Raw genomic sequence first — 21,662 nt, 5'->3', positions numbered from 1 at the left:
GAAGACCAGGCTGGCCTCAAACTCAGAAATGCCCCTGCCTCTGCCTCCCAAGTCCCAGCTGGGATTAAAGGCGTGCGCCACCACACCCAGCTGGACTGACTTTTAAGACATGGATCTTGCTATGTTGCTCCTGGTGGCCCTTCTAGGCTCAAGTAAGCCTCTTGCTTCAGCCCCCAGCATTGCTGGGCTACAGCAGCACAGCAGCACACCCCTTTGCCCCAGTTAAGCTGTTGGATCCTATGCCAGACCAGAGTGACTGCTTAGCCTTGGTGATGCTTGATTTTATGAACAATTACCTAGCTGTATCAGTCAGAGTCTAACCAAGAAAGAGAAACCATAGTTATTTGAACAGGCAAAGTTGAATGTAAAAAACTTTAACAGGGGGCTAAAGTAATTGGCTAGTTAGAAAGAACTTTAAAGAATATACAAGTGCCGGACAGTGGTCGCACATGCTTTTAATCCCAGCACTTGGGAGGCAGAGGCAGGCAGATTTCTGAGTTCAAGGCCAGGCTGGTCTACAGAGTGAATTCCAGGACAGCCAGGGCTATACAGAGAAACCGTGTCTCACAAAACAAAACAAAACAGAATATACAAGTAACAAATACAAGGAGTGGTTGCCACCTAAGGACAGAGATAAGAAAGAGTACCTCAAAAATAAAAAAGAAGACTGAGGTCTAAACCCTGCTGAGGAGGGCACAGCTGGAGTTCAATGAATAGCAGAAGTTTCCGAATTACCATGCTGGAAACAAACACTCTAGGATTGTTGGGAAGGCTGTTCATGGGTGTCTCACTGGGGACTGTCCCATAAAACACCCAGGAGGGGTGCCAATGGAACTGATGCCTGCTGAGTGCCCCAAGAGCCTAGACTAAATAGCAGGCTGCAGTGTAAGAGCTAGATTCAGAGAAGCCTACCCAGAGGGGTTCAGACTCAAAGCACATTGCAGGCCCTGCCAGGAATAGACATTGTGTGGGGATGTAGGCATGCTAAAGAAATCAGTGCCAGAGAAACTGCCCAGGAGCCTGCTCAGCAAGCATGCCAGAACCAGAAGGGTAACATGTCCCTCTTTATTTCTCTCCAGCCTCCTCTGTGGACAAGGAGTTAACATCCTGCCAGCTGGCAGATGTAACAGTTAAAGGTCCAGGTACTGTTTTTGCAGAAATGATGATGAAGATTGAATTTGGAACAAAAGGCATTCAACTGGTATCTGGCCCACCAGTTTATGAGAAAAAGCAGGAGCAACAGAGAGCAAACAAAATGCTTACTCTCAGGAGGTCTAACAAATCAGATTTGCTGGTTCTTTGGATTAACTAGGTTTCCGGACAGCCAAGTTCTAGACAGGAAAGGTGCCACAAATACTCTTCGCCCATCACTGTATAACTAGTAGTTGTCAAGTACTCAGTAATCCACACGTTCTACTGTAATCCCTTTACATGTGTCAGCTCAGTTAACCCTGGCAACAATCCTATGAGGTAGGTACTTCTATTATCCCCACTGTACAGTTGGAGAAACGGAGACCTAGAAAGTAATTTGCCTAGCCTCACATAGCCAGTAAGTGGCAGAGCAATGACTTGAACCTATGAAGTTTAAGCCCAGAGTTTATACTCTTAATCACCATGCTAAACTGCCTGTTGGCAAAATTTGTTTTATTATTTAAGTTTTTTTGCTTTTAGCAAGTGTTCTCCCATTTGCCTGTCAAATGCATAAAGAAATGAAGCTGAGCGTACAGCTCGAAGGAGAGCACAGGATTAGCTAGTTAATAAGTACATAGGATCAAGGCAGCAAGGAGAACCTTCCCTGATGGATGTAATCTAGACCTTGTCACTTCACAGCCCATATAACTCAGACAGGATTTCTAACCCAATAACACAACTACTTCTGGCTCAGGAAACTGGAAGTCAAACCCTAGTATTCAAGGGTAAGTGAGGAGCTTTCTGTTTTTCTTCTCCCTTTCTCCTCTTTCTTTTTTTTCTGTGTAGTCCTGGCTAGCCTGTAACTAACTCTGTAGATCAGGCCAGGCTTTAACTCACAAAAATCTGCCTGCCTTTGCCCACCATGTGCTGGGACTAAAGGCTTGGGCTACCATGCCTGGCATTCTTTTCTTTTTAAAGAGAGTTCCTAATATGCACACCTGAATGGCTCTGAACACCCATCTCACCTGGGATGAAAGGGATGCAGTACCTCACCTTGAAATTCCACCATAGGGTCTAAGTACCACACTCACATTGACACTATTTTTATTTTTTTAAAGACTTATTTTATTTAATGTATATGAGTATACACTGTAGCTGTACAGATGGTTGTGAGCCTTCATCTGATTGTTGGGAATTAAATTTAGGACCTCTGCTCGCTCAGTCCCTGCTTGCTCTAGCCCAAAGATTTACTTATTATTATACATAGATAAACTGTAGCTGTCTTCAGACGCACCAGAAGAGGGCATCAGATCTCATTATGGGTGGTTGTGAGCCACTATGTGGTTGCTGGGATTCGAACTCAGGACCTTCAGAAGAGCAGTCAGTGCTCTTAACTGCTAAGCCATCTCTCCAGCCTGACACTATTCTTTATTACCTGGAATTTCAAACAGAGCCCTAGTGAATGCTAAATCTCATCATTCAAAAAAAGCCTCATTTCTAAGTTCTTCAATTATGGGGTTGAGGATATGACTCAGGGTTTGGTAAAATGAAGGTCTGAGATCAGATCCTCTGCACTTATAAAAAATTTGGGAGTGATGGTGAATATCTGTAGTATCAGCTCTTGGGGGATCAATGACAGGGAGGGAGCCTTGCTGGCCAGCTGGCCTAGCTGAAAAAGGCAAGCTCTACGTTCTGTGACAGACTCTGCCCCCAAAAGGTGAAGAAGCAACTGAGGAATACAGACAGACAAACACACAATTTTCAATTAGAAACATTCTGAATACGTTTTTTCTTCTTCCTTTTAAAAAGATATCACTTTTAGCACCATAAAAATGAAATATGATCCCACAGTGAAGATATCAAGTGACACTGATATTAGTTCTAAATGTAACTACTTCAGATTCCAATTGATAGGTGATATAGGCATCTGGGTCTTCTTGCACACATACAAATGTTTACTGGGGGTTTGAAGTCTTACAGCCCCAACTAAGACCACGGCAGGAGAGAAACTGGGAAGGTTCTCTGTTCTTGGTGTTGATTTAGTAGGTGGAAAAAAACGACCTAAACAGATCCTATTCTCACGCTATCTTTACAGTGCTCATCAGGAAGTGGTGTCTGTCATTCAGTGGACACTCTGACACTGGGAGTCAAAGTCTCCTGCCGAAATAGTTATTTGTAAAGTTACATTGACACTATCTCTGGATCTTGTCCTGAGGATAAATAAGACAATGTTTACCAGTGCCTGATGTATAGGAAGAGCTCAAGAAGCACACGCTAAGGTAGTGGTGTGCACCCTTGATTCTATCATTCAGGAAACAGATACGGGTCTCTATATATGTATGGTTCCAGGCCAACCATGTACAGTAAGAACCCTTTCTTAAGAAAAGAGAAGAAAAGGAAAGGAAAGGAGAGGAAAGGAAAAAAAGAGACTTTTTATTATGCAAGTAAATTTTAATTATACATATACATATAGCATCTTAGAAAAAATAAATTTTTCATAAAAATATTGGATCTGATTATATCCTAATTTTGTCTCACTTAAACTTAGCTTATCAGACACAGAGCCTTACAAAATAATCATCTATAATTCTGATCTGAGGAAAGACATGTTACTGGCTACTTTCCAGATAAGGATAAATCTACTGAGGTAAAATTTAAAGTCTTATAACTCAGAAATGAAATTCAAAAGAGGGGCAAAAGCTACTGCATTCTCATAAAGGAATAAAAAAGTAAGTCGCCAGACAATGCAAAAAGTCCTCGAAATGCCACTTGGTCAAAACTACCTCAAAGGGGACCAAATGCCAAAGAAAATGCAAACTGAACAAACTTGTTCTTTAAACACATAGCCTTTTATTTGGTGATAAGTCAAAATACCCAGACATACCTATTTTGAATGAATCACTTATTATAATCAGAAACTCTAGAATGTGAAAGGATAAAACAAAGCCTACCACTAATATTTAGGTAAAGAAAGAAAGAGAGTTACGTACCAAGAACACCGCTATAAGGTAGGGAAGCTACAGGGCAAAGCCTGGCCTCTCCAAGGGAAACAAGAGCCATGAAGCTAAGGCCTGCCATCAGTACAAGGCCTCTGCAGTACAAACAAATGCTGAAAATTTTCTGTGATTGTGAAGGAGATGAGAGGGGAAGCTCCCTCATTATCAGAAGTTTGTTGCCACAAGTCATCAGAGAGGGTCAGGGAAATGGGAGGGGAGGAAGTGTAGAGGAAAAAAAAATCAACAAAACTAAGCATATATGAAAAGTCAGAAGGAAACCAAATGCCAAGCTAATAAAAAAAAAAAGTTTAAATTGAAGTTCCTTATGAGGATAAATAAAGTTGCTTTCAGAAACCATAGGTTATTAAATACTAATACCAGGGGTGGCACCCTAAATAGTTTTATGTCAACATGACACAAGGGAGTTATCAGAGACTCAGCTGTAGGCAGGCCTTTAGGACATCTTCTTAATTAGTGATTGACGTGGGAGGCCCAGTCCATTTCAGTGGAGCTACCTTTGGACAGGGTGACCCTGTGTTCAATAAGAAAGCAGGTTGTTGGCTGGAGAGATGGTTCAGCGGTTAGAGCATGTGGCTGCTCTTCCAGAGGTCTTGAATTCAATTCTCAGCAACCATATGGTGGCTCACAAATATCTGTATGTCTTAGTTAGCATTTTACTGCTGTGAACAGACACCATGACCAAGGCAACACTTATAAGAACATTAATTGGGACTAGCCTACAGGTTCAGAGGTTTATCATCAAGAACAAGACAGCATCCAGGCAGGCATGGTGCAGGAGGAACTGAGAGTTCTACATCTTCATCTGCAGGCCTCTAAGAGAAGACTCACTTCCAGGGAGCTAAGGTGAGGATCTTAAGCCCATGCCCACAGTGACACACCTACTACAAGAGGGCCACACTCCTAATAGTGCCACTCCCTGGACCAGGCATATAGAACCATCACACTGTAATAAGATATGATGACCTCTTCTGGTGTGCATGATACACATAAAATATGTGAATAAATGAACCTTAAAAACAAACAAACAAAAAAAAACCACCAGGCTGAGCAAGCCAGTAAACAGCACACCACACAGCCATGGCCTCTGCATCTGCTCCTGCTTCCAGGTTACTGCTCTGTTCCAGTGCTGACTTCCTTCCCTTCAATAACAAACAGTGATATGGAAGTGTGAGCCAAATAAACCTTTTCCTCCCCGAGTTGCTTTGGTCATTGTGTTTCATCATAGCATTAGAAACCCTAAGACAGGTTGGATACCTTTTTATCAATGGTTGGTCCACGAGGCCTCTGAAGACCCCAAACAATAGAAGCATTTGTTTTAGCTGTTGGTTGACCACCAGAACTAGATGACAGCATATGGTTGTAGGAACATATAAATCAAGCTGGAACTGAGCTGGAAGCTTCCTCCTGTTAGCTTCTACATAATACTGCAGGGGAAGAATCATCACTGATTATTATTAACCTTGTGTGCCACATCATCAACCAGCCAGGCAAGAAGTACTCACTGGTGCAATAGTGGCAAGCCAGTAATGAGAGTAACCATTGAGTTAAGACCTTCTCCAGAGGAAGATAAATATACATTCGGTATTGTAAGCCTGGCCAAAAAAGCCCATGGGTAGGCATGCCATAAGCAGTAGTGGAAAAGCTACTGCTATTGTTTTGCTAGATGGACATAATGTACCCATTAAGTTGCTCACTAAATAATTATGCTTACACCAATAAATTTGCCTGCTGTTAGCTTTGGTCAGAAAAGCTCCTTTTAGCCAGTGTTCAGTGGTAACTACAGAAAGTCTTAACTCATCAAAGTGCTGAGAACAGTAACTGTTCAGTGACCTACTATAAATGGGACTTTTCTATCACCCTCCCCAAAGTTCAGGAAACATCAAGAATTTAAGAGCAGAGGGAGGAGCAGACTGAGGTAGAATGCTGCTTTCAGAGCATCACATCTCTTGATCTCAATGCAGCTGTGATTACCAGCAAAACATAGGGCCTGTCAACATCCTGTCATACAAGGGAAAAAAGCTCATGAACCACCCCTCCAAAGCTAACTCCTCTAGAACCTATAAGCAGATAATGGTAGCTGCAGAAGGAGGAGCTTAAAAGCCACATTCCCTCCTGGTCTATTCGTCTAAAGATAAGTTAATGGCCAGTGGGGGAGGGGAGCAATTTCGGTGGTATAGTTACAAGAGTGAGGAATCCATCCACACTCCTGCTAATAACCTCTCACCCAAATCCTGTAACCAATTATAATGAAACTCACTGGGGTCGGGCAATGGTGGCGCATGCCTTTAATCCCAGCACTTGGGAGGCAGAGGCAGGTGGATTTCTGAGTTTGAGGCCAGCCTGGTCTACAGAGTGAGTTCCAGGACAGCCAAGACTACACAGAGAAACCGTGTCTCGAAAAAAAAAAAAAAAAAGGAAACTCACTGGGTCATCAAAATACAGACATAAAGACATAAAAGTAGGTAAAGGAGGGACTAGGTAGGAGAGGAAGGGAGTCTGAGGGAGAGGAAGGGGAACAAGTAAGGGCAACTGGGTAGATATGATGAAAAGCATATGCATGCATAAATATCCCATAGTGGAGCCCACTATCATGTCTAGTTAACACATTCTAATAAAACTAAATTTAAAAAGTGTCTATCAAGCTCTCGGCCCCTCCCATTCTAGAAACAGCTGCATCTTCTTGTGCAGTGCCAGCCTTATCTCTGAGACATGATAGTCAAGGTTGGAGTGAACAGATTTGGCCATATTGGGCACCTGGTTACCAGTAGAAGACCTTTGGCAAGGTGGCTATTGCTGACTTCACAGACCTCAACCACATGGTCTACATGCCCTAAGACTCCACCCACAGAAAGTTCCACAGCACAATAAAGGTGGAGTACAGGAAACTTGCCATCAACAAGACAAACTCCATCTTCTGAAAGAAAAATTCCCAACATCAAATGGGGTGATGCTGATGCAGAGTATGTTGTGGCATCTACTCCTGTCTTTATCACCATGAGGAAGGCTGGAGCCTATTTGAACGGTGGAACCAAAAGCGTCACCATCTCTGCCCCTTCTGCTGATGCCCCCATGTTTGTGTTGGGTGTGAACCATGAGAAGTATGACAACTCACTCCAAATTGTCAGCAATGCTTCCTGCACCACTGATTGCTTAGCTCTCTAGCCAATGTCATCCATGACAATTTTGGCATTGTAGAGGGATTCATGACCACAGAGAAGGGAGTGATCACATCACTGCTTGATCACATCACTGCTACCCAGAAGACTTGTCAATGAAAAGCTATGGCATGATGACTGTGGGACCACCAGAACATAATCCTTGCAGTCACTTGCCAAGACTGTGGGCAAGGTCATACCAGAGCTGAACAGGAAGTATAGTGATATTGCCTTCTGTGTTCCTACCATGGATGTGACATGCTGCCTGGAGAAAGTTTCCAAGTATGATGACATCAAAAAGATGTTGCAGCAGGCATCAGATAGTCCACTAAAGGACATCCTGGGCTACAGTAAGGATCAGGTTGTCTCGATTTGAACTACATAACAAGCAAGAGGATGAGAAGAGAGGTCCTGTGATGTTGGGGAGTCTGTCCCAGCTCAGCACCCAACACTGAGCATCTCCCCTCATTCCAGTGTTCATTCCAGAACCCCAGAAGAAAAGAGCTCAGAGAACCCTACTCTCCTGAATACCACCAATAAAGTTCACTGCACCCCACTCCCCCAAAAATTACAACTCAAATGAAGATCTTACAAGGCTTTAGCAGTACTGAAAATCCTCCTCCACATTTTCAAATGTCCTTATGTCCTGGGCATTTCATCCTCACAGCAGACTGTAAGACCAGCACAGATGGAATCTGAGTGTGGAACTGCTGGCTCAATCAACAACATTGATGTGGGGTTTTGTTGTTGTTTTGAAACTATAATACTGTCTTAGTCAGGGTTTCTATTCCTGCACAAACTTCATGACCAAGAAGCAAGTTGGGGAGGAAAGGGTTTATTCAGCTTACATCCACATTGCTGTTGATCACCAGAGGAAGTCAGGACTGGAACTCAAGCAGGTCAGGAAGCAGGAGCTGATGCAGAGGCCATGGAGAGATGTTCCTTACTGGCTTGCTTCCCCTGGCTTGCTCAGCCTGCTCTCTTATAGAATCCAAGACTTCCAGCCCAGGGATGGCACCACCCACAAGGGGCCCTACCCCCCTTGATCACCTAATTGAGAAAATGTCCCACAGCTGGATCTCATGGAGGCAGTTCCCCAATTGAAGCTCCCTTCTCTGTGATAACTCCAGCCTGTGTCAAGTTGACACACAAAACCAGCCAGTACAACTGACCCCTTGTCAACCTGACACACAAACACATCACTATTAAGCCTCAACCCTTACTTTCTTATTCAGCCTCAAGATCTAAAGTCCCACAGTCTTTACATATTAAAAGTTCAATAAATTTAAAATGTCCAATTATCTTTTAAAATTCAAGGTCTCTTAACTGTGGGCTCCACTAAAATACTTTCTTTCTTTAAGAGGGAAAAATATTAGGGCACAGTCACAATCAAAAGCAAAACCAATGTCCAGCCCAGGGATGGCACCACTCACAAGGGGCCCTACCCCCCTTGATCACTAATTGAGAAAATGCCCCACAGCTGGATCTCATGGAGGCATTTCCCCAACTGAAGCTCCCTTCTCTGTGATAACTCCAGCCTGTGTCAAGTTGACACACAAAACCAGCCAGTTACAACATTTCTTTCTTCCCTTCAAATCCTTCCATATACCCCTCCTTGCTCTCTTTAAATTCACATCTTTTTTTCATTGTTATTGCATGTATATATGTATAAACATGTATATTCCCAAATATAACCTACTCACTCTGTATAATATTGCTTGTACGTATGCTTTCAGTACTGACCATATGGTATTGAATAACCAAGTGGTGTGTATTCTTGTTTTGCTTTTTGAAATGTACTGTCTCTAACTCAGGCTAGATAGAAACTCACTATGCAGCAGAGGTTGGGCCTCAAACTGTAATCTTTCTGCCTCAGTCTGTGAGGGCTGGGATTACTAGCTAGCCCTGATGACACCCAGCGAACTGGTGTCTCCATCCCTCTGAGATTGGTGGTTAGTCAAACTAGGCTCTAACCACACCCCTACAGCAGCCTTACCTTCATTTGCCTACTACAGACTCAGAGTCTACAGATGAAAGCTCAAACTGCTCTCTCACAACACAGAAGTCCCCAAGCTGAAAGTCTTCAAAAACTTGCAACACTACGATTACTACAATTTCAGGAATAATTCTCTGTCTACTGACTCTAATAGCAACACCCATGGGACTGTATTTGCTATGCCTTTTTTCCCACTTCATTTCATTTTTGCAAATGTATTGGTCTGGAATTGAGTGGAAATTTAAAACAAAAATAATCCTCAGGCAATCTATCTAAAATCCCACTCTAGCCTTCTTATCTACTTCATTCATCAATCAGGACAGCTGAAAAAGTGTGAACTAGGTAAACTAGCTTCAGTCTGTTCCCACAGCGTTGTTACTGCCAAAGAAAACCACTCCTTAGCAACTGAATCTAAAACACAAGATGCCACAGAGGACCTCAAAGTGAGCTGTGTGGCCTCCTTACAAGTCTAGTTCACTATGCTGAGAAATTAGCATCTTCAATACCATAGTTATATATAATTGATTGACAATTAAAGATTTTCTTCTTTGTTTCATAAATCAAAAATTCATGAAGGTACAGTTTCCAGGCCTAAAGAAAAAAGATTCATGAAGAGAGGTGGTTCTCGGGTGGGGAGAAAGTAAAGGGAAATCATGTCATGCTTGTTTTAGTGGTCAGACCACTCATTTCTAACACTGATGCTGTAAGAGTTGATGGCTCCATCAGTCAACTGACTTCATTTCTGCTCTGAGAAATCCTTTAGAGAAGCACAAAGGTGCACATCTTTAATCCCAGCTCTAAGGAGGCAGAAACAGAGAATTTGAGGCCAGGCCTGTGAATTTGAGGCCAGCCTGGCCCATAGAGTGACTTTAGGACAGCCAGGGAGACACAGAGAAACCCTGTCTTGAAAAACAAACAGCTGGTCAGTGGTAGTGCACACCTAGTTCTGGGGAAGCAGATGCTCTCTTCTGGCCTCCAAGGGCACCAGACACATACAAGCTGCAGATAGATACCCATGGACACAAACGCAAATAAATATTTTAAAAGAAAAAAAGAACAAATGAAAGAAAGCACTATGTTAGAGGGATAATAGGAGGCTCAGAAAGCCTAGACAGGAAAGTAACCCAAAAGAGAGGTTTCATTGGTCAAGGACTGACAGGTTACCTGCTGCCTGGCTCTATCCAACTGCTACCCAGACAAAAACCAGGAAAGAGCAATAGCAATTTAAATACACTAACAAAGTATGTGAGCTGGATTTGTCCATGTGCTACGGAGTACATGTACTATGTACCCTTGCCACGGTGGACAGTGGCTGAAAATCGCTCTGACTCAGACGGTCTCATTCCAAGATACTTGATGAACTTTTTCAAGTTACATAGCCTGTTTCCTTGTCTGTAATATGGCTGAGTGAGTGTGTTGCTGGGGTTTTGTTTGTGTCAGTGCTAGGAACCAAATTTGGGCTTTGCATATTCTAGGCAAACATTACCATTCGGCTATACCCCAATCCTCTCAGTGAGTCATGTTACATAATATATATAATTTTTAAAAAAGTGTTATGGTTAGGGCCTGGAGAGATGGCTCAGTGGTTAAAAGCACTAACTACTCTTTCAGAGGGCCCAGGTTCAATTCCTAGCACTCACATGGTGGCTCAATTGCATGCGGTACACAGACATAACATGTAGGCAAAACATCTATAAATAAAAATAAAACTAAACAACTTACTGTATCATTAGATCCCAAAGGGCACAGGTGAAAAAGAAATAGAAACAAAACACGCCCAAGCAGAGGGGAAGGCTCCCTTCTGTCTGTCTGAAGGCCCTATTTCTCCTCCCCACTAAGGCTCACCACCCTTCCCACCACAGGCTGCTTTCTTCACCATCAATGCCTTTCCTTCACACTCCCTTTGAGGCCTACCTCATGCCTCATCCTTCCCTCTGAGGAAGTTACTCAAATAGAACTGAGGCAAGGGTTTATTCCACTACTGATCTTGAGAATGAAACTATGGACTTCTCTTGCGTGGAGTAGTTTTTCTCCTTAAACCTTTGAGCACTGTGCAACTAGGGAACTCTGACCATCTAAAGAGTAGATGTGGATATCTTTTCTCCCCCTTGGATAACCTCTGTTAAATGGATGACAACCTAACAAATAACCCAAAGTGCGTCCTGCATTGCAGGCCAGGTTTGGCCTCAAACTCAAGAGATCTGCCTCTGCCTTCCCAGTGCTGGGATTAAAGGCGTGGGCCACCACGACTTGCAGAAAGTTTACCTCTAAACAAAGTGATTTGAAAATAATCTCAGAATATCCATTCCAGTCACTTGGCTTCTTTGAAAGGAAATGATAATAACAACCTACTGTAGTTTTTTTTTTCCCCCTCACACTGATTGTAGTGCTGACATCCTAAGCTTTTCTCCAAAAACATTCATGATTTTTCTCAAGAAATTGTTAACACTGATTTCACCTCAGTGATTTCTTGAATCCTCCAGGAATCATCAGAAATGTAACTGTGGTTCTTGTCACTAGAAAAATGCAGAGCCCCAACTTTTGATGGTCGTGGGGTATATAATTTTCAGAGGATTCTGGACACTCCAGGCTCTCCAGTGTGTCATCTATCTACCACTCTTGGTGAAGATTCATAGGGCTGAATGCGAACTTTGTTTCTACTGTGAAACGTTGCACCTTTTCCTTAATGAGACCTGAGAGCTGAGAAACAGCTCCTCTGCAAATATCACTAGGTCTAGCGCTTGGGAGACAAAGGAGAAATGCTTACCTCTGAGAAATTAACAGCCAAAGGAATGATTCCAGCCACGTAACATCCCACCAACATTGCCAAAGACAGCAGACTAATGGAGAGAAAATCATCCATTCTGCCCTCCTGTCGTCACCCTCTACCACCCAGCTTTAAAATTCCAGCAGTTTCAAAAGGCGCTTAGGCTGTTCAAACGTGTGGTCTTCCAAGAAAACAGGAGAATCTCCCCCACTTCTTTCAGCCTTGCTACCAGCCGGGGTGTTCGTTCACTAAGCACGCCGCTCTCCTGAGAAGCAAGCTCCTTCTGCTGATACCAGCTAGCACCAGAGAAAACTTCGCGCAATCTTAGGTACTTTGGTTGCCAGTCACTGGGAGTCCGGTCGGTAACAGATGGAGAAATTGTGCGAAAAGAGATCTCAGTCGTAGGAATGAGGGTGACACAACGACCCGCTCCCCTAGACAACGTCCCTGATAGCGGCAGGAAAAAAGAGGTAAACCCAGGGTCTTCTTCACACGCCGTACCTGTTCCCAGGGGTGGCACCGCAGGTGATACGCCCCCAGGGAAGGGACCAACCCACCAGTCCCAGCAAACTACCTTCCGAGTCTAGAGTCGGGCAAGACGTCCTGCAAGTCTCTAACTTGGGCCTGAGGACTCAACAGCAAAGTCGATACGATGCTGTCTCTGCCCTATACCCGGTGCTACCCATGGTACTTCCCTCAGCCAGGCCCTGACCCCGAGTCGCCAATACTACAGCTGCCATGGCCGCCAAGTGGCACCTCTTCGTTACTCCCACTTCCGGATTGTCTCACCGCCTCCTCTTTAGCAGGGCACTTCCGGGTTACAACCGACCTATAGGCCGGGGTCCTTCTATTGCCGCCATTTTTTTAGAAAGGCTAAAAGAAGACGACCGGTGTCGCTGTTGTCTTCCTCGTCCTTTTAGCTGCCTGCCTGTTAATTAGAGTACAGAAGGCAGCATCCCGAAACAAACTGTTCTTCCTAAAGCTGCGAAAGAGTCTCTTACCCATCTCGGTGCCCTTATCCAAGATGGCTGAATCAGAGTCAGTATCCACTCTCGAGACCGGAAATGTGTGAATCTCTATGGTCCGAAAGGCTCTTTTGGCGTCGCGCTTCCGACGATTTCCGGCGGCGGCTCTCGCGGGATTGGCTGTTGGCGGCGTTGCGGCTGAGCTCGTGTGCGGCGGCGGAGGTTTAGTGGCGGCTGCAGCAAAGCGTTTGGCGCGATGGTGAGTCCTCAGCGGTTCCCGGGATCCCCCACTTCGAAGGCCACCCCTGCTCCGTCCATCTTCCCATCTTTCCCGCTCCTGCCCATCTAGCGCGAGCGAGCGAGCTGCTCCCCGCCCCCTTCCCCCCAGCTCGCGGCTGGACCCTTCCCCTTCCCGGCGCTGAGCCGCGGGGCCTGCCCGTAGGCCCCGGCCCTGGTCCTCCCTGCGGCTGCGCGCCCGCCGGATGCTGGGGGCAAGGTAGGCGGTGGGCAGAGGATGCGCTGCCTACCGATCGCCGCCTGGAAGATGGAGGTGTGGGTGCCGTTCTTCAGATGCACTGGCGGACTGTAGGAACAATGGCCGGGGAACGTGTGTCAGTCGTTTCCTGAAACTGACACACCCGTTACCTTACTGTTCACCGTATGTCGACCGTGGGGGGCCGGATTTGCTTTGCAGTGTTCTGCCTCAGCCGTCCCCCCACCCCCGAACTTCAAAAAAAATTTTTTCCCCCTTTTCAGTATCCTTGGTTGCCCTGTTTTGCCAATTCTTTCAGCCTTCAATCTTGTTCTTACTTACGTTCTCTTGGGAGTGGAGCCTGAAAAGAGACTCCAGGATCCTGGTCCCAAAATCCGACCGGGAAGGTTTTTGTTTTATTTGTTAAGTTGATGTGTCTGTGCACGTGAGTACAGGGCCAGGAGAAGCAATGAGATCCCCAAGCTCTCGAGTTACAACAGGCGTTTGTGAGCGGAGGATGTGGGTGCTAGAAACCAAGCTCATGCCCTCTGTAAGAGTAGCACGTGCTCTTAAACACTAAGCTATCAACACTCTGGTCGTTGTTTTGCTTTTGGGGATCTTAAAAGATTTCCTTTTTGTGTGTGTGTGTATGGTGTTTTGCCTGCATGTCTTGTGTGCCATTTGCATGCAGTGCCTGCGGCAGACAGAAGAGGGCGTCCGATCCCTGGATCGGAATTGCCGGTGATTGTAAGCGACCATGTTTAAGTGCAGGGAATTGAAAACCGGTCCCTTGTGCTATTTATTATTACTTTCTTTTGTTTGTTTGTTTTTCGAGACAGGGTTTCTCTGTATAGCCCCGGCTGTCCTGGAACTCAGGCTGTAGACCAGGCTGGCCTCAAACTCAGAAATCCGCCTGCCTCTGCCTCCCAAGCGCTGGGATTAAAGGTGTGCACCACCACCGCCCAGCAGATTTATTTATTATTATATGTAAGTACACTGTAGCTGCCTTCAGACCCACCAGAAGAGGGCATCAGATCTCATTACTGGTGGTTGTGAACCACCATGTGGCTGCTGGGATTTGAACTCAGGACCTTTGGAAGAGCAGTCAGTGCTCTTAACCGCTGAGCCATCTCTCCAGCCCTGCAGCTTATGCTCTTAACCACTGGAGCCATGTCGTACTCCGGCCCTCTTTGGTCTTAAGTAAACAAAAGGGAGATATTTGGAGCAGATGTGTCTGTACTTTTCAAATATTATTTCAAATTATTGCTTAATTTGCCTTACAATTTTAAAAAACGTGGCAAAGAATGAATAGCTTGTCTAGGATGAGCCATTACAAGAAGGCAAATAGGTTTTCATGAGACTAATTTTCTTCTCAACAACAGACATTCTAATGAAAGTACCTTTTGAGTAGCTGGGCTTTTATGAGCCCCTACACAACAAATCATGCTTTCTCCGGCTATTGATAACTAACAAAACACTGTTCACATCAGTACAGGTTTCTTTTGTTACGAACTTAGAGTTTTGTCTCAAGTCTTCTCAAACTTATTAAAATGACACAGATCTTGCTGGGGATGGAGAAATAATAATGCTCCTTTGTTATATGAAATTTAAAGAACTTTTTCTAAAGTTTTTTTATCCAGAAAGCCCAGATCCCAGAATCTCAGTTCAGTTTGTTGATAATTAAAGTTTTGGATTGTCTCAAAATAGTTTGGGCATCCTGACATAAAAATTTACTTTTTAACTAGAAACTAGTGTTTCAAGTGAAGAAAACAAGATGAATAATTTGGTTGAGGATTGGGGCTTACAGTGGAGTTGCATCATACTTTTAATTGATTGTTTAATCTTTTTTTGTTTTGTTTTGTTTTTCAAGACAGGGTTTCTCTATGTAGCCCTGGCTCTCCTGGAACTCACTTTGTAGACCAGGCTGGCCTCGAACTCAGAAATCCGCCTGCCTCTGCCTCCCAAGTGCTGGGATTAAAGGCGTGCACCACCATAAATAAAGTCTATGCTGGTCAGGATTCCTCCTTGTCTAGTTTGAAGACATTTTTGGTTTTTGCTTCTTTGAAGGGAGTTGGTGTTAGTGACATTCAGTGAGTAGGGACCAAAGATGCCACAAAACATCCTATAGGCTCAACAGAAACCCAAAGAGTTCATTCCTGTATAATAAGAACTCCGAAACTGACTCCACTCCCCAGTGAGCAGGAGAGGAAAGCTTCAGTGAAGGCTGCTCCTCTGGGTACAGTCAAAGATTAATGATCTAGGTATGAGCTAGCCCTTTAAGGCGAGTCATCTAAGTGGATAGTTCAATGGATGATTTTAGTGGTATTTCCTATATACATTTTATATTATTGCTTTATCTTACCCCTTGATGTGGGAGTAACTCCTGTATAAAATGTGGCTCCAGTGTTCTGCTCAAGCCAGAAAAGACCGTAGGTTGATACAGATTATAGTATTTCCTTTTCTCTCTGTTTTGATTACCCCATGTCTTAGTTTTTATTGAATTAATAGAGCTAGAGGCCAGTAGAGACAGAAAATGGGTTCTAAAGATTAGGAAGGAAAAAGTAGGGGAGTGGGTATATTTGGAGTTTGAGAAAGGACCCAGAGAGTAAGGGACGTAATTAAGGGAGTTGTGAGCCCAGCACTGATACAGAAACATGTAGTGCGGGTGAGCAACCTAGTTGGATATGTTTTAGCAACTCTTAACGTCCGTGCCATGTCGGGCCTTATGTCATGACATGAGCTTCTGAATCACGTGTTAGGATATTCATGGAAGTTGTTTTTCCCTTTCAGTCTCACACCATTTTGCTGGTACAGCCTACCAAGAGGCCAGAAGGCAGGACTTACGCTGACTATGAGTCTGTGAATGAGTGCATGGAAGGTGAGTGAGCACAGAAGGTAATGGAGGGGAGGGTTCTTCTAGTCCCTCACACACAAACCATTCTCTTGGGAGATAAGTAGCATGTGGGAACTGGAATCTTTTTTTTCCCCTCTACATTTCTTGAATTACTCATTTAAGCAGGGAAAATAGGTTTTCAGCATGGACTGTTACTGCATTTTGTTATGGTATATTGGTGTTTAATATACATCTCTGACATAGACTGCTAAACTGTAGCGCTCTTTGAGTTGTTAAGGTAAGCTCTGAGAAAGCCTTCTGAAACATAAAATAAGTTAGCTGAGGAAAAATTAAGGGTCACAGAAGCACGCTAGTATGATTTATTGTGCATTTGCTAAGCTCACACCCGACTCACACCCACCGAGCCATTAGAGCACAGACTTACTGTTCGATGCTACTCGGACTTGGTTTTGTACTTTGTCATAACATCATATGAACTGGTTGTGCTGCCTGACATTGCTAGCAAATTGTTAGTTCTTTGCTTCTTTCTATCAAAAAGTTATATAGTTGGTTTGGCTGCAAACAGGTCCCTAAAACTGTTGATTATTCAAAACTAACTGGGTTATTAGCCTCAAAATCGAACTGATGATTATATCTGTGAAGAGAAAAGCTGCTTATAGTCAAAGATGACTTCAAGGTAGCTTGTACAATATGCTTGGCACTGCCGTCAAATTCAACTCCTAAAGATGAAAAAGGGAATTGTGGTGGTGGCACATACCTTTATCCCAGCACTTGGGAGGTAAAGGAGGTAGATATTTGAATTTGAAGCCAACTTGGTCTACAAACTGATTTCCCAGACAGCCAGTACTATATAGAGAAACCCTGTCTTTTAAAAAAGGGGAGGAGTTGGGTTTTTGTTTGTTTGTTTGTTTGTTTTGTTTTTGTTTTGTTTTTTGTTTTTGAGGGGAGGGGAGGCTTGCAATGTCTTCAGGTCCATTCTTCTGCTAACCTTTTGTTATTAAGGTCAGCTACATAGCAAAAGAACTGCTGCCTTTGGCAGACTATCTCTGAGCCTGTGTTGTCATGTTTGGACTGCAGACAGTGGCCTTTCCTAGACTTGATTAATCTTAGTAAAGTCTAACTTTATTGTTTGTCTATTTATGACAGAGTTTTGATACCTATCCAGGCTAATATCCAGGAATGCAAGGTTACCCTACCATGGCCTCCTAAATACTGGGATTGTTGATATGTGCCACCTTGTCTGCCTCTAATATTTTGAATTATTGTACTTTAATTGATAATATGGGTTTCAATTTGTAGAAAAATTGAACAGAATATAAAGTTAATCCCCCTGCCTCTATCTGTTATTAAAATCTTGAGTTAATGTGGTAGGTTGTTACAGTGGTGAACTGGGACTGACACATTGATAACTCAGTTTCATAGTTTATATTAGGGTTCATTCTATGTTGTCTAATTCTGTGAATTTTGCCAAATTGGTTGGCTCGTCAATATAGAGTCATAAAGGAAGGTTTCCCCTAGCAGTTATAGTGCATGCTTTTAATCCCAGTACTTGGGAGGCAGAGGCAGGCAGATTTATGAGTTCGAGGACAGCCAGGGCTACACAGAGAAACCCTATCTTGAAAAAAAACAAAAAAAAAGAAAGAAAGATTGAAAAACCAAAAAAAAAAAAGAAGAAGAAAGAAAGAAGCAAAGAGAAAAAGAAAGGTTTCATTGCCCTAAAATTTGTCTGCCCTGTCCTCCAAGCCCATGGCAACTAATAGTCTTTAAACCCATAATACCTAATGCAGTATGATATGTAAATAATATTACACTTTTTGTTGGAGAAATAAGTATAGATTTTGAGTACCTGTGGAGATTATTTTTCAAATGTTTCCAACCCATGGTTAAACCCATGAATGCTGACCCCACACATGCCCAGTACTGCAGACAAAGTTTTTGTGCTGGTTTCTGTGGCATAACAGTGTGCATTTAAGGTTCTTCTATGCTTTATAACTTCATTTCATTTTTTAGATTATAAATTTTAGTTTATGAGCTTGGAGTGTAGCTCATTTTATAGAATATTTGCCTAGCATGTAGAAAGCCACCACATAAATAAGCATAGTGATCCAAACCTGTAATTCCAGCACTTGGGAAATGGAGGCAGGAAGACCAGAAGTTCAAGTTTATCCTCAGTTATAGGGATTTTAAGGCTAACCTGGGTTACATCCTATTGAAAAGGGAAAAAAGGTAATTTATTTTCCATATTAAAAAGTTAAAAGACGATCTGTGGTCATTACCATCATGTGTAATTCCAGCACTACTGAGGCTAAAGTCAAAGGAGCCTGAGTGTGAAGCTAGCCTGAGCTACATAGTAAGTAAGTTGTAGGACAGCATGAGCTGGATACTGGGGTGCTTTCTGATAAAACCTTCGTGGGTAGGTTGTAGGAGGTAACTGAGAGGCTGGGGTATAGCTCAGTAGTAGAGAGTTTGCTTAGCATTCAAGAAGTCTTAGGTTCAAGCCTACCACTGCCAAAAGCAAACACTTTCTCTGCCTTGAAAATCTGCCTGTATATCCTTCCCTCCTTCCCCTCCTCCTTCCACTCAAATCTGATGCTGGTAAATTTATTTACTAGAATTATTGGTGAGAGCTTTATAAAGAGCTCTTATATATAGCTTTATATAGAGTTTAAGTTTCTTTTCTCTTTGGGGGGAGGTATATAGAAATAGAGCTGATTTTCATGTATTGATCATGTATGTTACAGCCTTCATTTATTCTAATCATGTCTTGGTGGCTTCGTAGCTACAAGACCACCTCATTTACAAATATAGACAGTTTACTTCTTCTCTGATCTAGATGCCTTTTAACTTCTTGCCTCTTTATTCTGGCTACAGCCTGTAGTGAAGTGCTAAGTTCACTCTTCCTCCTGACGGTAGCAGAGAGTCTGTGTCCACTAAACATGACAGTAGCGTCAGGCCAATGCCTTTTAAAAATGCGCAGTGAAAGTACCTTCCTGGACTTGACTTCCTTTTTAATTCTTACAGTTAGATGATTTCAGTGTAATGTGCTAGTAGAAGTTAAGGGAGGGGAGGGGTAGCTCAGTAAAGGCATAAGCACCAAGCGTGAGAGCCCAAAACCCCTCTAAACCAGCCAGAGCTGGTAAGGAGCCTGTCTTGTGACCTGATGCAAGAGACTAGCGTAGAGAGTAGTGGGTCCTAGAGGCTTGATGGCCAGCCTGGCCTGAATGAGATGCAGGCCAGTGAAAACACACTCTCTCAAAGGTGGAGGAAGATGGCATTTCACTTTCGTTTCCTCTGTAGCCCTGGCTATCCTCGAACTTGCTCTGTAGACCAGACTGGCCTCCAACTCACAGATATCTGCATCCCTCTGCCTCTTGAGTGCTAGGATTAAAGTGCAGCAACTCTACCCCAGCTTTTAAAAGTTATTTCAGGGGTTCCTTAAGATCTTATATATTACAATATAGGGCATGTTGCCCACAAGTATCTAACATTGATATCACTTGTTCCTTGAGTGGTTGGTGGCTGCAGTGGACTGAACAGGTAAATTCCCCCACTTGTAGAATGCTTTACTGATTGGAAATTAACAGGTAATGTGTTCTGTTGATAACTGCTAATGCTACCATTATTGATTGTGGAGTTTTGGTTTGGGTTTTTGGAGACAGTTTATAGTAAGTTAGACTGAAACTCAGAGCTGAGGATGAGCGTGAACATGATCCTCCTGTCTCAGCTTCTCAAATGCTGGGTTCCATCTGCGCCACCACACTTGCTGTCTTCTTAGATTGGCGTGTTTACAGGTTTTGCGTGTGCTAATGTGTTACTCAGGTTATCTGTAGAGCCCTATGGGAAGGCAGTTACTGTTTGTCGGGTAAGGTTTTCTGGGTGGAGGTGTTTGTCCTCGGTTGTGTGGTAAATAACCTAGCTTTTTGGATCCCTCTAGAGTCCAGCATCTATGCTCTTTAGTGCCATATTAGGATAAGTTCCAACTTTGTCACCAATTACTGTGGCTTTTTCCATTGCATCCAAATTTGAAGGTAAAATAGAAAATTTCCATGTTCTGCTCTCCAGCTTTAGAAAGATTTACAGGGAACCTTGATAAAAGTATCACACTATAAGCTGGGCAGTGGTGATGCACACCTTTAATTCCAGCTCTTGGGAGGCAGAAGCAGGAGAATCTCTTGAGTTCCATGACAGCCAGGACTATGTAAACAGACCCTGTCTCAGGGAACAAAAAACCAAACAACAACAGAAAAAAAACCTACAAAACTATCTGGAAAGGGTCACTGCTAATGACCAATCAAACATATAGGCCCTGGGCTAGATAGAAGTCTACCCAGATGCCCAACCCAAACCTTTAATGTTCGTTCAACTCCAGGGGTGTGAAGTAAGCATTATAAAGCACAAAATAGTTATCAATACTCTCACAAATTTAAATTGCTAACCCCAAAAATTAAAACAAAAGTAAGCAGCCTGTAGTCCTTTTCCAGATCAGTTTTCTTAAGATAAACATAGCATGATGTATGTTCTTGTTCTCTCTCCCATAGGTGTTTGTAAAATGTATGAAGAACATCTGAAGAGAATGAATCCCAACAGCCCTTCCATCACATATGATATCAGTCAGTTGTTTGATTTTATTGACGATCTGGCAGATCTCAGCTGTCTTGTGTAAGTATTAGCCATTATATCTTTTAATTTGTATTTTTCTGGGTTTTGTCCATTTATATAGTTACCAGTGTTTCACTTACATATAAATAAAAAGTTAAAATGGCGCTATAGAGCTGAAGGCATAAGAGGCTTGGCTTGGCAGTTGCTAGCAGAGACTGGGGATAGATGGATAGATGGGCTCCACGTAGTGTGCCCTAACCCTGATAGTCCTTTTCTTGGGTTCTCATCCTCTTACTTTTTCATAAAGTATTTGTCTTCAGAGTAAAACCAAAGTTCTGTTCTTGAAGTCTAATTTAGCCCTACCCTGTGTAAACAGGGGTTGTTTTGTTTCGTTGGTGTGAGATTTTAGATTCTAACATGCTTATTAAGCTTTAAGTAGTACTGATGTAAATATTGTACTGTAGTCTACACCTTGAAGTAGACTAGATTGGCACTTACTTAATTAGAATATGTGAACCAAGCATGATCCTAGGAAATTATTCACTTTTTGGGATATTCTTCATAAAACAGTGTTAGTGAGGAACTGTTTCTTTGTATTTGATTAGGCCTGTTAGGCAATGGGAAGCCTGTGCGCTTGTAGTAAACAACCTCTGGCCTTACCACTCAGAAAAAAAATTGGTGTTGGTCATATAGAGCATTCCTTTTT

At 43.1% G+C, this 21,662-nt stretch overlaps 2 protein-coding genes across 2 annotated transcripts in view; one reads left to right on the top strand and one right to left on the bottom strand.

The window, feature by feature from the left end:
- The window catches only part of Slc39a9 (solute carrier family 39 member 9), a 41,135-nt gene extending 28,203 nt beyond the window's left edge, over positions 1–12,932 (bottom strand). The window contains exon 1 of the mRNA XM_031355612.1: positions 12,067–12,932. Within this exon, the coding sequence (XP_031211472.1) occupies positions 12,067–12,162 (96 nt within the window). The 5' untranslated portion in view covers positions 12,163–12,932. The remainder of the gene's footprint in view (positions 1–12,066) is intronic.
- Positions 12,933–12,951: 19 nt separating this feature from the next.
- Erh (ERH mRNA splicing and mitosis factor) overlaps positions 12,952–21,662 on the top strand; it is an 11,920-nt gene continuing 3,209 nt past the window's right edge. Inside the window, exons 1-3 of the mRNA XM_031355611.1 lie at positions 12,952–13,290; positions 16,294–16,381; positions 20,896–21,016. Coding sequence (XP_031211471.1) covers positions 13,288–13,290; positions 16,294–16,381; positions 20,896–21,016 — 212 coding nt within the window. The 5' untranslated portion in view covers positions 12,952–13,287. The remainder of the gene's footprint in view (positions 13,291–16,293; positions 16,382–20,895; positions 21,017–21,662) is intronic.

Source organism: Mastomys coucha, unplaced genomic scaffold (genome assembly GCF_008632895.1).
Source record: "Mastomys coucha isolate ucsf_1 unplaced genomic scaffold, UCSF_Mcou_1 pScaffold6, whole genome shotgun sequence".
NCBI lineage: Eukaryota > Metazoa > Chordata > Mammalia > Rodentia > Muridae > Mastomys > Mastomys coucha.
The sequence above is the reverse complement of the archived record's forward strand: the minus strand, read 5'-3'. Positions and strand labels throughout refer to the sequence as shown.